The sequence below is a fragment of the Drosophila sulfurigaster genome, chromosome 3, assembly GCF_023558435.1.
Source record: "Drosophila sulfurigaster albostrigata strain 15112-1811.04 chromosome 3, ASM2355843v2, whole genome shotgun sequence".
Lineage (NCBI taxonomy): Eukaryota > Metazoa > Arthropoda > Insecta > Diptera > Drosophilidae > Drosophila > Drosophila sulfurigaster.
The window spans coordinates 27,143,794-27,158,033 of NC_084883.1; the positions used below are offsets into that span (position 1 = coordinate 27,143,794).

At 41.0% G+C, this 14,240-nt stretch overlaps 5 protein-coding genes across 5 annotated transcripts; 3 read left to right on the plus strand and 2 right to left on the minus strand.

Moving 5' to 3' along the window:
- Nucleotides 1-553: 553 nt before the first annotated feature.
- On the plus strand, nt 554-4,507 carry LOC133845552 (uncharacterized). The gene is made up of 3 exons (XM_062280033.1): nt 554-1,578; nt 1,643-1,989; nt 3,919-4,507. The coding sequence occupies exons 1-3, from the start codon at nt 1,503-1,505 to the stop codon at nt 4,240-4,242; spliced, it is 747 nt and encodes a 248-aa protein (XP_062136017.1). The 5' UTR covers nt 554-1,502; the 3' UTR covers nt 4,243-4,507.
- A 269-nt stretch (nt 4,508-4,776) lies between these two features.
- On the plus strand, nt 4,777-8,296 carry LOC133845546 (probable peroxisomal acyl-coenzyme A oxidase 1). Its single transcript, XM_062280025.1, has 7 exons — nt 4,777-5,040; nt 5,918-6,077; nt 6,141-6,433; nt 6,569-7,481; nt 7,537-7,642; nt 7,701-7,853; nt 7,923-8,296. Exons 1-7 carry the CDS (start codon nt 4,917-4,919, stop codon nt 8,181-8,183), a joined length of 2,010 nt encoding a protein of 669 aa, XP_062136009.1. The 5' UTR covers nt 4,777-4,916; the 3' UTR covers nt 8,184-8,296.
- Nucleotides 8,297-8,426: 130 nt separating this feature from the next.
- LOC133845548 (dolichyl-diphosphooligosaccharide--protein glycosyltransferase subunit 2) lies at nt 8,427-11,030 on the minus strand. The gene is made up of 4 exons (XM_062280029.1): nt 10,866-11,030; nt 10,385-10,623; nt 9,030-10,314; nt 8,427-8,968 (listed from the first exon to the last, which is right to left on the minus strand). Exons 1-4 carry the CDS (start codon nt 10,876-10,878, stop codon nt 8,586-8,588), a joined length of 1,920 nt encoding a protein of 639 aa, XP_062136013.1. The 5' UTR covers nt 10,879-11,030; the 3' UTR covers nt 8,427-8,585.
- A 183-nt stretch (nt 11,031-11,213) lies between these two features.
- Nucleotides 11,214-13,388, plus strand: LOC133845550 (uncharacterized). The gene is made up of 6 exons (XM_062280031.1): nt 11,214-11,599; nt 11,655-11,818; nt 11,875-12,057; nt 12,116-12,325; nt 12,387-12,548; nt 12,604-13,388. Exons 1-6 carry the CDS (start codon nt 11,365-11,367, stop codon nt 13,312-13,314), a joined length of 1,665 nt encoding a protein of 554 aa, XP_062136015.1. The 5' UTR covers nt 11,214-11,364; the 3' UTR covers nt 13,315-13,388.
- LOC133845553 (uncharacterized) lies at nt 12,224-14,166 on the minus strand. Its single transcript, XM_062280034.1, has 2 exons — nt 14,030-14,166; nt 12,224-13,971 (listed from the first exon to the last, which is right to left on the minus strand). Exons 1-2 carry the CDS (start codon nt 14,133-14,135, stop codon nt 13,673-13,675), a joined length of 405 nt encoding a protein of 134 aa, XP_062136018.1. The 5' UTR covers nt 14,136-14,166; the 3' UTR covers nt 12,224-13,672.
- Nucleotides 14,167-14,240: the final 74 nt, after the last annotated feature.

Consider the following 14,240-nt stretch of genomic DNA (forward strand, 5'->3'; position numbering starts at 1 on the left):
AACGAAATTAAGACCCCTAGACTGTCCTGTCCATTCGGCGACAGCGTGTCTGGTGGATTTATCTGGCAGATTGTATTACGAGTACTGCGAGTTCGCTTCGAGGAACCTCACGCATTATGTCATAATAGTTGCAGTCCGAAAATTAATTGATCTGTTAACCACAGCAGACATTGAGGCAGACAGTCTTCGCCTTTCTCCGAACAATTGAGCGCAGTGTAATTTATGGCTTTCCCCGAGGCACTTGAATAAGGCTGCCTGCTGGCTTGGGATGAGAGATACTAAGGGAGAGAGTTCCAATCTGAAGATGAGTACTTCAAGAAGATGATCCACCTTTCTCCAGTTGGACGAAAAATGTTATTTTCTTGGAACAACAAAGTTTAATTACGAAATAGCATTTGCTTAATATTAGTCGAAGGATTATTTAAGGACTCCTCACTGATATTTTATTTATGGTTTTCAGAATTTTTCTTTTTAAAATTTATCTTTTATAAATTGAATAAAACGTTTTTTTTTTACATTATTTCCAACAAAATCAGGTTAATGTGCACTTTATGCTAGAGTTGTGAATATATTAAATAATTTTCTACTACTAAAAACATAGTTTATACTTTCTCTTCAAATATGTTACTATGTAACCGTAGTTCCGATAGAAAGATAAATATCCTTTTACGATCTGAATAGTGTATTTTAGTCGAATTTTATAACGAACTTAAATAAGAAAATGTACAATTTATGCTAGTCTAGGATTTGCTCAATATTAGTCGATGGTTTATCTCAATGTCAAAGCTGTCATCTTGTCCTTAAGGATCCCTCGTTTTAAAGATGCTGTTGAACTTTGGAGGTTGGGTCAAGTTCAGCTCTTGTCAGTGGCGCGTGCATTTTGGGAGCCACATATTGTTGAGCATCCGGATGCGGTAGTGATTATGCTGGATTAAGCAACGATATCAAATTTAGGCACTATGTAGGCACCAGGTGGTTACAGCTGCGTGTAGCACGCGTTTACGTTCGCGTTCGCACCGTGGACATCCTTAAGATTGAGATTCACACTCAGAGTGTGTGAGGATCGCGTAAACAAGAGCGAAGCGGGGGCAGCCCAGCAGCTGGACCAATCTCGTGTGAGATCGCACCATGTGTTTGCCACTTCCACCAATTGTAGGCAGCCGCAGGCAGCGCAATATTACGGCGTACGCCAGACAAGGCACAAGGCACGCCTCCAAGTGCCAAAAATAGGCCATATGGCGAGAGTGAGAGAGAGAGGGAGAGGGACAAACAGCAAGAGAGCAAGAGAGCTCGTCGAGGAGAATCTGGTAAAAAGGAAGAATCGCTTGTGGGAAATAGTCAGAAGTATTTGATGTGTACTCGGCAACGGTCATAGAAGCGACAGAAGCTACTACGGTTCGATCTCGAGTGATACGTATATATATTCTTACGTGCATTAGTAATATTCACTACTATTTATCGAAAAGTGAAAAAGTGTTTAAGTGAAGTGTAATTGTTAAAAAATGCCACGCAAAAAGCGATCTTCCAGCCCCTTGGATATGTTCGACGATGATTTCGATGAGGATGCTAGTTCACAAAGTAAGTATACGACGAGTAGTACAGCTTGGAACTGCGGCTAATTGAGCATCCATCAAAAAATTAGGCTCTCAGCCGCCGGTGCAACGCAATGCGGCAAACGCACGGGAACGCATGCGAATGCGTGTGCTGTCGAGTGCCTATGGAAGACTGAAGACAAAGCTGCCCAACATTCCGCCGGACACAAAGCTCTCCAAGTTGGACACCTTGCGGCTGGCCACGCTTTACATTAAACAGCTAATTAATGCCGTCGAGACGGGCAATGGCAATTCGCATAGCGGTCATCCCATGGCTGAGTTGTTGGACTCGAGGCATTCAGCGACAACAACGTCAGATTGCAATGGCAGCAACAGCTCCGCCGTCGGAGGAACGGCGACATCTTTTAATTTCCACAATGCTGGACATCTCGGCATGGTAAGTGTCAAGCTGGAAGTGATGTCAGTGGCACCACTTAACATCGGCGGGAATTACTTATGTATTAATAGCTAGCCACCACCATGTTGCCAGTAGCATCAGCATCAGCAGCAGCAGCAGCGGCAGCTGGACTGCGTCAATCTGTGGCAGGTGTCAGCGCAGATCTGCGCATGATAGGCACATCGTTGTTGATAGGCTCAAATCCATCCAGTTTGTGTCAGTCGCGCGACACTTAGCATTTAACCCAATTAAAATATCATTAGATCTGAGAAACGGAATACTAATTGAAATGCGTGTTTTACACAGGGTTCATAATTATGTGGGCTACCTAATATTTCGATAGCAAAGCTAATTAAATGTATGGAAAAGCTGTATTAAGCATTTTGGAAAGGTTCAGATATATAGTGCTGATTTTTTAGATACTCAATTTATATAGCATCCGATTCTTTACAGCTCGACCTTTCTTTTATATCTAGTATTATAAATAGTTTCAAAATCATCTTTGATTGATTTTAACAGTTTTTTTTTAAATTTATTGAAACGTTTTTTATTTGAATTTTGATAAATATTATTCGAAATATTCGTTGAATTTTTCTACAAATATTTGATAATTGCGTAAATTATCATGTATCAATTGAAAAATCTATTTTGTTTTATGAAATTTTATAGTTTCAATAAGTAAATTTATACGCCTCACTGATAAATTTAAATATTAATTTCACAATTAAAAGTAAATGATTTATTTTAATTGAATATTTTACTACTTACAATAAAAAGGAAATAAATAGTGCAAGGTGACGAAAATCGGGAATATGAATTTCCAACTTTTAAAAACAATATTCAATATTATTGTAATCTCCAGCTGTAAGTAAAATCGAGTATAATCAATAGACTGACATGTATTAACATATTCCAATATGTTGGGCAACATCTGCTCAAGTGTTTTGGTACCTTCCTTGGATACATACTCACAAGCATAGGTGTAGGGCCCCCCACTATACAGACAAGTACTAAAATGAGAATTTGTGATTTCAGTTTGTCTTTGCTTTCCTGTAATTAGATACTTTTGTGAATTTCGAAAAATACTAAATATGAGTGACAGACTCACACGGAGACGGGCAGCACAGGCAACGGGAGCGGGAGCGGTGAACATTGGTTATTCTTCATCATCGCCAGTTCTTCTTGTTCTTGTGATATTTTTAAAGATTGTCGACTTTGAAGCGAGCAAAGTGAATGACATCCAAGGGAAAAACTGTCGTCTTCGACTCTTTTCAATTTTTGATATTTAGTTGGTACTCGTAATTAAACGAAAAGTGTTCTCTTAGTCTTTACTTCAAAATGTATTATAGTCACATTCTCTTTAGCAAATGCAAATGAATCATAAGAACATGGAAAAGGAAATTCTCAACTAATAAACAAATTGTTTACCCATTCGAATTGAATGCGTGAAAAATAATTGAGCAAATATTTGTGGCCTGTGAACTGCGAACTGCGTCTTGTGCCCATATGGCGGTGGCTATGTTTTGTTTGTATTTGTCAGGCACATCCTAACACAGCACCCTAATTTCTTCTCGAGTCGCACGCGCCGCCTTCACAGTTGATGGGCTGATGGTCTGAGAATGGGAATTGGTTGCAACCCATTGCCCTACCAAACGGTTGAAGCTGCCGATGAGTGTCTCTTGTCTCGTTTGAGCTGTTTATGTTTTTATAGATATGTTAACGACGCTGTTATTGTTCAACTATGAAAACATTGCATCTCATTCTAAAGAGCCACTAAAAACAATCAAATCTGTGTAAACAAACAATGGCGCTGTCGCTTTTCCATGGCTTGTCTTTATATTGTTCCATTTATAACCATGCGGTTGCCCCACAATTGCTTACGTTCATGGCAGCAATACATCACCATTATAATATCATTTACTTTTTCAGAGCTGGCCCTTTGAGTTTCATCAGCACTTGCAACAGCATGGTAACAATCGCACTTCGAACCACACATTCAGCTCAACGCGCATGGATTGGCAAACTGCCCAGACGCAATCTTATCCCAAGGCGCCACGTAATGAACATCAGCTTGTGAGTGACGCCAGCTACACCCAATTACAGGATGCTCATTGGTATCCATCTGATATGGGTATGCAATTGGATCAGTCGCGAAGTGGGAACGGCTGCTGCGCCTATGAAACAGCAGGAGTTGGACAGCATCAGCATCAACGTGGCATTCCCATAGCCACCAGTCAGGCGCATAGCCTTTAGCTTAGCATTTAAATATCCTACTACTACTATAACGACTAACTAAAATTGTATTAAAATCGTGATTCGTATTCTACTCGCAATTGTGTATGTATGTTATGTATTTTACTAAGCCAAAGATTAGATTTATTTATAAACTCTTTTATATTATTGTACTAGCCAATAAACTATCCAAATGTATTTTGAATTTTTTACTTTGCGCGCCACTCATACTAAATGAGGTCTGGCAACGTTGTCAACAATAGGGCAACGTCTTCAGCCCTGGCGCTCAGCTGACTATACACAACAAACAAAGAGAGAGAGTGAAAATATCTACAATTCGAGTGACAATAAAACAGATTAGCGTTTTTATTTTCCAATGCATTGGAACAACAAAAGATTGATTAAAGCACACTATTGCAATTATCAACCGAGAAGCTGATTACACATGTATTTTCCTATCCGACTGAGCGTTTAAAGTTCACTGTGCCTGAGCAGATTAGATTTGCGCAACTAAAGACGATGTGATCGCAGCTACATAGGCACCCAGTACGCATACTACTCCATGGATTTATTTCTATTTTCAATTTAGTTAGTACTCGCCAGTTGTCGAAGACGCACGCGTACGTATCAAGCAAATAAGACTTGGGCTTTGACGTGTGTCACTTATTAGAAGCAGCAACATCAACAGCAATAAAATGCCAGCACTCGAAGTAAATCCTGATTTGCAAAAAGAACGCAATACTGCAACCTTTGACCCCCATGAGTTTTCCGTCTATTGGGCTGGTGGCGAAGAAAGATACAAAGAGAAGAAGGCCTTGGGTAAGTTAGCGCTCTCTCTCATAAATGCAATTAACTGGTTTGTTGTAAGCTCAGGTTAAAGAGCTGCGCCAAAAAGTGGCAAGAGCTTTTTAATAATTGCAGTAATAGCATGACACAGCACATAATATGGCGAGATACTAAAGCTCTGATTTGTCGCTCTTTTGTTCTCTCTTTCTCTCGCTGACCAGTCGTACTTAAACGGGATCAGGGATAAGCCAAGCTTTGGTTGTATTTAAAGTTACATATGTGACAACTCAGCCTTACCTCTATCTCTCTCTCTCTCTCTCTATCATACTACACGTTAATCGGCTTGTTATTTTTGATTGCTCTATTTTTTTTGCAACCTATGACCGGCGTTTTATTGAGTTTTGTTTTGCTTTGCATTTTCTTCACTTTCCCATTCGCTAACAGCTTTACAAAAACATTTAAACGCATATTAGTGAAACATTATGAATTAATTGCTGTTGTTAGTTCAGCGCGACAGCTACCAGTTTTTTTACTCTTCCTCTTTTCAACCAGTTAACTGACTTATGACAGTTAAATGGCCGTTGAACTTTGAACATGAAACCGTATCAAAAATCTCCCAATTAATTAGTTGGCATTAATATGCAACGACTTATAGACTTTGATAGTACTCGCCTACACACTCATACATATATTTGTGAAATTCTTGAGAATGCCCACAATTTTCCGGCCTTCACCGATAAGGTTTGAGTTTATCTAGTGGATTACTTTAAATCTCGTCTGCTCAAAGGTTGATCAGTACCGGAAGAATAGTTTGGATACGACCAAATTGTTTACGGGTCTCCTTCCTGTCTGATTAATGACATTAATGATTTATGATTAATGATTAATAATTAATGACTCGCTTTTGCAGAAAAGCTTTTTCTGGAGGATCCGGCCTTGAAGGATGATCTGCCCACATCTTACATGTCGCACAAGGAGCTTTACGAGAACAGTCTGCGGAAGGCTTGCCTCATTGGCGAGAAGATACGCAAATTGCGTGCCGACGGCGAGGATGGCGTGGACACCTACAAGTATATAGCTAGCATTCCATTCAGATAACAGTTTGGTAATCTTTTGTTATCCTTTTTTTTAAGTGCTTTGCTGGGAGGATCTCTGGGCGCCGCCTTGCTCAAGGAGGGCAATCCTCTCTCGCTGCACTACGTGATGTTTGTACCAACGATTATGGGTCAGGGTACCATGGATCAGCAGGTGGAGTGGCTGCCCAAGGCTTGGGATTGCGAGATTATTGGCACCTATGCCCAAACCGAGCTAGGACATGGTACCTTCCTGCGTGGTCTGGAGACACGTGCCGATTACGATGCCAGCACACAGGAGTTTGTGATCAACACACCCACGCGTAGCGCCTACAAATGGTGGCCAGGAGGCTGTAAGTAATTATTTCTGATGTACCTCTTAGCTCTTATCGTTTAGCCTATCCCTTTATAGCCACTTAGTAAGGACATACAGCTTTTTTTAGGAGTATATACAAGATTTACAAAATTTGTTCATCCTTTTTTCACAGTGGGACATACCGCAAATCATGCTGTAGTTGTAGCACAACTATACACTAAGGGAGAATTCAGAGGATTGGCGCCGTTCATTGTTCAGCTGCGTGACTTGGAGACTCATCAACCAATGAAAGGCATTGACATTGGCGACATTGGCACCAAGCTCGGCATGAAGGGCGTCAATAATGGCTATCTGGGACTAAAGAATGTGCGTGTGCCACTGAACAATATGCTGATGAAGAATCAGCAGGTGCTGCCCGATGGCACCTACGTGGCACCTAAGAACAGTGTGCTTACCTATGGCACAATGATGTTTGTACGCTGTGCGCTTATTCGTGACACTGCCTACAGTTTGTCCAAGGCCTCGACAATTGCCACACGTTATTCGGCGGTTCGTCGCCAGAGTCCCATTGATCCCAGTCAGCCGGAACCACAGATTATGGATCACACTACACAGCAGCTGAAGTTATTCCCGCAAATCGCCAAGGCTATTGTGTTTAAGACGACGGGAGATGGCATCTGGAGCATGTACAATGTGCTCTCTGGCGAAATCGAGTTAGGTAATCTGGATCGTTTGCCAGAGATGCATGCGTTGTCATGTTGCCTGAAAGCCATTTGCAGTGCCGACGCTACAGCTGGTGTGGAGACGTGCCGTCTATCCTGCGGCGGCCATGGCTACATGGATTGCTCCAACTTCCCAACCATCTACGGCATGACAACTGCCGTGTGCACCTACGAGGGAGAGAACACGGTTATGCTGCTCCAAACGGCACGCTATCTGGTCAAGGTTTATGGCCAGGCTCTGAATGGGGAACAGCTGGTGCCAACAGTGGCTTACATTAACGAGGCAATCAAGCTGCAGGAATTCGTTAATTTCGACGGTTCCTTGGAATCGATTGTCAAAGCATTCCAATTCGTGGCTGCCAAGTAAGTCAAAAGTGCTGCATTCCCAATTGAAATCTCTAATTTGATTCACTTACAGCAAAGTGCGTGTGGCTTACGAACAGATCGAAGTGCGTCGCAAACAAGGACATGGTGTCGAAGTGTCGGCTAATCTAAGTGGACCCCTCTTAACGTCAGCTGCAGATGTAAGCAAGGAATGATTATAATTACTCAATTGTATGGCTAAACAATTCTATAATTTAGCTGCATGGTCGCGCCTTCTTGGCCCAATCCGCATACACAGAGCTGACGCAGGTTGCCAAACATGTGTCCCCCGCCTTGGCTGATGTGCTCAAGGTTGTGCTGGAACTCTATCTAGTCGATGCCTGCCTCAATCGTATTGGAGACTTCTTACGTGTTCGTATATAACAATTATATCTGAACTGATAACCCGCGATAACTTACTGTATTCCCTTGTCTATGCAGTTCATTAACCTAACTGATAAGGATGTGACCAATTTGGAGACGCGACTAGAGAGCTGTTTGAATCGTTTGCGTCCAAATGCCGTGGCACTCGTCGACAGTTTCGATCTGCATGATCGCGTTTTGGACTCGGCTCTTGGTGCCTACGATGGCAATGTCTATGAGCGCATCTTTGAATCGACCAAGAAGAATCCGTTGAACAAGGAGCCGGTGAACGCTGCATTCCACAAATACCTTAAACCTTTCATGAAGGCCAATTTGTAATTGGTATTAGCAAATTCTTTTCAATTGAGTGCTATTCTGTTAAATAATTATTGCCTGTTATCGTCTGTATATACTTATCATAAAACCTTGTTCGTTAATTTTTATACTACATATTTGCAATCTGTTTTCTTTTAATCGAAATCTCTCGAATTCTCCGTATCGAAAGGCGTTTTAATCTACTAAAAAGTTGTGAGTCTTTTGAATTAAGACTATGGTGTATTACATAGACGAGACATTTATGTGTTGTGTGGTTTAATAGAGCTTACACTAAACGCTTTATTAAAGTTTTTACTTATAGTTTGTTTTAGATAGAGAGTAACAGTGACTCGTCGTGCATTTATGATCAGCTGAATCGTGTGCTGATGGGAGAACAGCCTTAATGCCATCGGGATGGGTCACTTATTATGATGTTCCCGCTGCATTTTTGATGTTGCTGGTGCGTTGTGCATAGAGGCGACGCAGAACGCGATTGCCACACAGGAATGTAAATACTGCGATTGGTATCAGCAGGCGCAGCGTTTGGAACATGTTCAGTTGCAGCCAGAAAACGAAGAACAGCGCCAAAATGCCACCGAAGCCAACATGGAAACCGATTGTACTCGGCGACAATGACAAGTTTGAGACATTGATGCCCAATTTGCCCCAGAACACAAAGAGCAACACCAGAGGCGTTATGCACAGACCAGTGAAGATATCGGATACAATGCGGGGAGGGCGCTTATCGGGTACACGGAATTGATGCACAATCTCTGGCAGAGCTCCTCGAACAACGCTTGGCTTAGGGTCTGTAAATTAGGAATGCCTTAAAATAAAGATCTTAGCAAGTGCATGCGCCTTGTGACTTACCCTTGTCAACTTGGTTGAACTTCAGCTGAACATCGGCCAGCAGCCACTCGAAAGAGTTGGACAGGGAGGCATCGCCGACCGTTAGATAAATGTTGTAGACACCGCTTTGGTAATTGAAATTCTTGCCCTGATTGCCCACATCCATGTCAAACTTGTAGGCCTTGCTGCTGTCCTGCTCCGCCACGAAAATGATCTCCTTGTCCGTCTCTTTGTTGTACAGACGCACAAACGCCTGGTGCACTGTAATGGGTTTGTTGTTGCTCTCATCGTTAAGCACAGCCTTGAGTAACAGCTTTTGTGTGCTGTACGCAGACAGTGTGTCCTTCAATTTGCTGGGGAAGCTGACGCTTTGCTTGCGGGTGGCTGCGCTTGCATCGGATTCGGCAATACCCACCTCCAGAGACTGCACCTTAACGCGTCCGAGCACTTTCAGTTGTAGTTTCTGTGTGTAAACGCCATTGGCATTCAACTCCACCTGGTAGATGCCACGTGCTGGCTTCAGACTGCTCAGATCAGCAGCATAGGTGGTCTTGTCGGAAGACTTGGAAGCCAGCTGAACTTTCTCTGCCAACACAGAGTTATCCTTCTTCACAAGAATCTTGGCATTAATGCTCTGCACGGCTGGCGACAGTGGTTTGCCTAGCAAATCGACAACGGCCACATTCAGTGTTGGTGATTGAGCCTCTAGTTGTCCATTGCCAATCAGCTGAATGCAAATGGGAGCAATCTTTTCATTGCCACTAATCGTCTTGAGAGCTTCGATTAGCACATGCGCTCCCTTAGCGGTTTGCACCGAACGACGGCTTAACAAATAGTTGGCGAATTTAACAGCCTGTTCAGCTGTGACAGGAGCTGGCTTATTATAAGTCTTTGCCACACCAAACGCTCCGTTGAGTATCAAGGCCGTAATGCTGAGACCACCTTCGAACTGAAGCAATTTACCATCGACTTCGTCGGCTTGTACAATGGCATCCTCTATGCGATTAGCAACAAAACTGCCACTTTGTCCCAGTTCGACGGCCGCATTAAATCCATAGCCTAGGCCACTGAGTGAATCATCCGTCTTCAACAGCTCCTGCAAACGCTTTGCCACCTTTGTCTGAGCCGCCTCACTGATCTGAACACCGAGAGCTTTGTGGGTGACGATACGATAGTAAATCTCCTGCGTAGTTCCCAGCTGAGAGTCCAAAGAGCTGTAGATCTTTGAGAGCAAGGATTCGGGAAGTTTTGTTGTGCAGCGCAGATTTCTATTGGCACCAACTAGGTAATAGTCTTTTTCAAAGTTCTGCAAGTAAACAGCAGATGTTTCATTAGTAAAATGGATAGTTTGGATAACTTGGATTTAGAGTACTTACGTTTAATTTGGATTCTTCGTGCAGCGTCAAAATCTTCTTGCAAAGTGTTTCTTTTGTTGCCGCATCAGTGGTTTCAATGTTCTGGCTGGCAAAGAAGATCGCTTGCAAATCGTTTGAACTTAAGCCATCAACAAAGACTTTTTGTAGGCGGGTGAGATCCTTTGGCCCCAGGTGGCTGTCAACGGTGCGCGCACTCCATGTGCTTGCTAAAGCGCACAGGACGCACAGAAGCGTTAAGGCTGTTTTAGACAATAAAAATGTACAATTCATTAATGAAATCATATATGAATATTTGTCAAAAGTGAAATGGTTTGTAAAGACAGCTCAGCCAGTCAGCAGCAGTCAACGCCAGCGTCGACGCCGGCAACTATCGTGAAGAGCGAGATAGCGAGAGCGACTTCTTAGCCGGCGTTTGACCGAACACTCGCATGAGGTTCTGAGCGACTTTTATATTACTTTAACACTCGTTTCAATGACTTACCTAATTTGAACATTCTCCTATAAGATGTGGCGTTTTAAAACGCAGCTTATATGCTATAGGATAAATAAATAAAAAAAACACTTAATAGCCTGCACCGCCTGTTTTAGCTTCGATATTTTTTACAGACACGTCAGCGGCAGTGTTGTACTATAGCGTTAATGATAAGGGCTGGCAACTACACGGAGAACAGTGTGTACACACTTTTGAAACTATAAATTTATCGATATGCATATTTGAGCGATTTCTGAAATTATATCGAAAATGTGAGCGACAATTCAAAATGCTGCTCAGAGATCTCCTTGCAAAATATGTTTCATCACACTAAACCTCACACACAATACACATTACACTGTACATTAACACAGCTGAAACAAAAAAAAAAAAAAATTAAAAACATTTTTTAAAAATTGATAGAAAAGCAATAAATATCACAAACCTACAAACGCTCCGCAAGGAATTGATAGTATATATAGACAGGGATCACGAATTTAATTTAAAAATGGCTGTTCCGCATTGGATGAAAATCGGATGGAATGATGATATCCAACAAAAGATGTTTAGAGACTGGGGGATATATTATTCCTTTCGTCGCTTGAATGATACAGCCATCTATTACTATGATAATTCCCTGCAAATTAGTCCGAATAATTATATGACACTCTATCGTCGGAGTCAGAGCCATCGAAAGGCTGCACTAATAGAAAGCGCATTAGTCGATGCAAGAAAAGCTGGACGTAAGACCTTGCATTTTAGTCTATAATGGATTTACCTAACTTATTTCCTATTCAGAAATGGCAATGAAATCTAGGGGACCCAATGTGAACATCAATCTGGAAATATGTTCTCAATTATTCGAGTTGAATCAATTTGAGGCTAGCAAGGTCGAACTGCAGAATAATTTGAAATTTTTCAAGGGAAACGAAGCACAGTCATTTCGAAAGCGACTTACAGTAGTAAGTTTTTCGAATAAATCAAATTATAGGCCGATTCTATTGAATATTTGGGCTAGGTTAATGATGTCATTGAAGATGTGACTGGAAAAGCGATGTCCTTGTTTTTTTTGCGAAATCAGAAATTGATTCAACGTGTTAACGAAATCACCAAAGCGAAGGCAATAAAAGATAAACGTCCATTGTGGAGAAGATTAAGAGACCAGGGAAAATGCGATGTTGTTAGCATACCAGAAATAGAGGTAACATAACTGTAACTAATAATTATATAATTCTTACGTTCTTACATTTTTCGAATAGGAAGAAATCTTATCCCCACTAGAAATAGCACGAAGAAGGCTTGCATTTAAAGTAGTTCATCAGACCTATATGAATAACTCGTGGTATGATATTCTTTTCATGAAACTATTGCGCAAAAATCCAAGTCTGTTATTGGAACAGTGCAAACGTTCAAAAGAAGTTATGGAAGATATATCAACGAAACAGTATGAGATAGTCAGACAGTTTATGGTGGGTAGTTTATTTGAATCATATACCGGAAAGTAATTTAACAAAATTTTTTATTATAAAGAAAATGTTACAATCTCGAAGTCCACTTTACCTTGTGAAATACTTAAAGTCATTGGAGAAAAATAATGCGGCGTATTTCTTCCGTATACAGTTGCAAACACATCGGAATATGATATCCGATCTGCGTCAAATCCGTAAAATGCGTAAAGAGAAGAAGATTGAGGTAGATGCTGTTAGTATTGTATCATTTAATATTTTAATTTTGTGTATAATTTTAGAAACTCTCTGATTACGTTGAAAAAATCATGAGTCAATATTATGTAAAGAAAACAAATCGCGTCATGTGCTGGAAATTTGAATTTATCAATGAGGTATATAATATACTGGCGCTGGCATTATCCGATCAATATTGCGCTCCGAAAAAATTCAACGTCGATGGGCCTTCAGCCTTACTCGATCTCTTAAAATTACCCAATGATAAGACAAAGGATATTACACCATTTGTATTTGGGGATCGTTCTACCTACCAAGAGGGCACTGATCAGGATATCGAAGGAAGAAAATTCCGAAAACTTTTAACGCATTTTGAACTGCGCATTAGATTCGCAAAGTTTCACATCGAGAAATGTTATCTATATCATCAGGTTGCCAGTAAGCATTTATCACAAGGACACTATGATGAGTGTTGTTTTTATGCTCGTTTGTCTATTAAGGAAAGTCGCGAGTGTAACAATGCATTGTGGAATTTTCTGAGTATTATGCTTATTGTTAAGGCCAATACGGTGCAGTATAAAGTAGAACGAACTAAGGAGGCTTTGGATATGGCTGTTGACATTTTAGAACATATAGATTCGCCGGAGCTCAACAAGTTCATAGACTTGTGCTTACATTGCAATGAGGAGGAATATTTACTGAGACTATTGGCAATTTCGAGTCGTATCTCAAAAACATCAAAAGCGAGTTCAGTGTATAAAAACGACAACGAGTGATCTCTTATCCATATGTATTGATTATATAATTTTATTATATTGATAAGCTGCAACTAAATTTGTTTTTTGTTTAATTTTTAAAAGTGGATTATATTAATGGGAATGCGATTGCTTAAACGGCGAAACAATTCAATCATATTTACTTGCTTACATGATAGAAGACATTCTTCAATAAAAACGATAGACTTCAGTAAAGCAGTGCACTGCTTGCAGCTGCCAAAGCAACGCACTGCTTAGTAACCAAACTCTATTTGCAATTAATTACAATAGTAATTAGTTATTTAAATTATTTGTTGTTGGCCTTAAGATACAACGGTAAATGTAGTGAACTTAATTTATTAATTAATTAGTTAATTTACTATGGTCCAAACTTCTCGCTGCACTCGGCAAGAGGCCGAGTGATGGAGTACTTTGTCTTAAAGGTTTTTGTAACGTCGCCGTCGTGATTCCACACGGTGATGGCCGAGGTGCAATACAGTGGATACTTGTTGACACGAACTTCCATGCGCTCCTCATCCTCGGCTGGCTTGTCCTTGCAGTATTGCTCAAAATATTCGGTGTGATCAGGTCCCAAGTCAGGTTTAACGGAACTCTGACGTCTGTATTCGTCGAAAAATTCTTGCCAAAGGAACTGCTCCATTCGATTGGCACGAGTAACTGCAACCGATATGTGATGTACATATATGAGTCATATAAGATGGAATAGGAGTCTTACTTAGTTTCTTATTCCTGTAGGGTATACCAAAGCTACGTTGTGTCTCCGTTGTTTCGGCTGGACAAGGTCCTTTGCCTCTCAAGCGGAAATTCTCATTCTGATTCATTTTGGTACCGTGTTTCAACAAAAAATAATTTATTAATGCTGTTGTTGTTAAATAAATACTTATGACTAAAGGCGCCTGCTGTGCCGGGTAAACAAAATTGCCGCC

Excerpts from the sequence above, each read along its gene's own strand:
- LOC133845552 (XM_062280033.1), top strand. The coding sequence starts at position 1,503 with ATGCCACGCAAAAAGCGATCTTCCAGCCCCTTGGATATGTTCGACGAT. Across the intron at positions 1,579-1,642 it reads TGAGGATGCTAGTTCACAAA|GCTCTCAGCCGCCGGTGCAA; the intron begins GTAAGTATACGA and ends TCAAAAAATTAG. Across the intron at positions 1,990-3,918 it reads ATGCTGGACATCTCGGCATG|AGCTGGCCCTTTGAGTTTCA; the intron begins GTAAGTGTCAAG and ends TTACTTTTTCAG.
- LOC133845546 (XM_062280025.1), top strand. The coding sequence starts at position 4,917 with ATGCCAGCACTCGAAGTAAATCCTGATTTGCAAAAAGAACGCAATACT. Across the intron at positions 5,041-5,917 it reads CAAAGAGAAGAAGGCCTTGG|AAAAGCTTTTTCTGGAGGAT; the intron begins GTAAGTTAGCGC and ends TCGCTTTTGCAG. Across the intron at positions 7,643-7,700 it reads TCTTAACGTCAGCTGCAGAT|CTGCATGGTCGCGCCTTCTT; the intron begins GTAAGCAAGGAA and ends TCTATAATTTAG.
- LOC133845548 (XM_062280029.1), bottom strand. Across the intron at positions 10,315-10,384 it reads ACGAAGAATCCAAATTAAAC|AACTTTGAAAAAGACTATTA; the intron begins GTAAGTACTCTA and ends GTTTACTTGCAG. Across the intron at positions 8,969-9,029 it reads GTTCAACCAAGTTGACAAGG|ACCCTAAGCCAAGCGTTGTT; the intron begins GTAAGTCACAAG and ends CCTAATTTACAG.
- LOC133845550 (XM_062280031.1), top strand. The coding sequence starts at position 11,365 with ATGGCTGTTCCGCATTGGATGAAAATCGGATGGAATGATGATATCCAA. Across the intron at positions 11,600-11,654 it reads CGATGCAAGAAAAGCTGGAC|AAATGGCAATGAAATCTAGG; the intron begins GTAAGACCTTGC and ends TTTCCTATTCAG. Across the intron at positions 12,058-12,115 it reads TTAGCATACCAGAAATAGAG|GAAGAAATCTTATCCCCACT; the intron begins GTAACATAACTG and ends TTTTTCGAATAG.
- LOC133845553 (XM_062280034.1), bottom strand. The coding sequence starts at position 14,135 with ATGAATCAGAATGAGAATTTCCGCTTGAGAGGCAAAGGACCTTGTCCA. Across the intron at positions 13,972-14,029 it reads CTACAGGAATAAGAAACTAA|TTACTCGTGCCAATCGAATG; the intron begins GTAAGACTCCTA and ends TATCGGTTGCAG.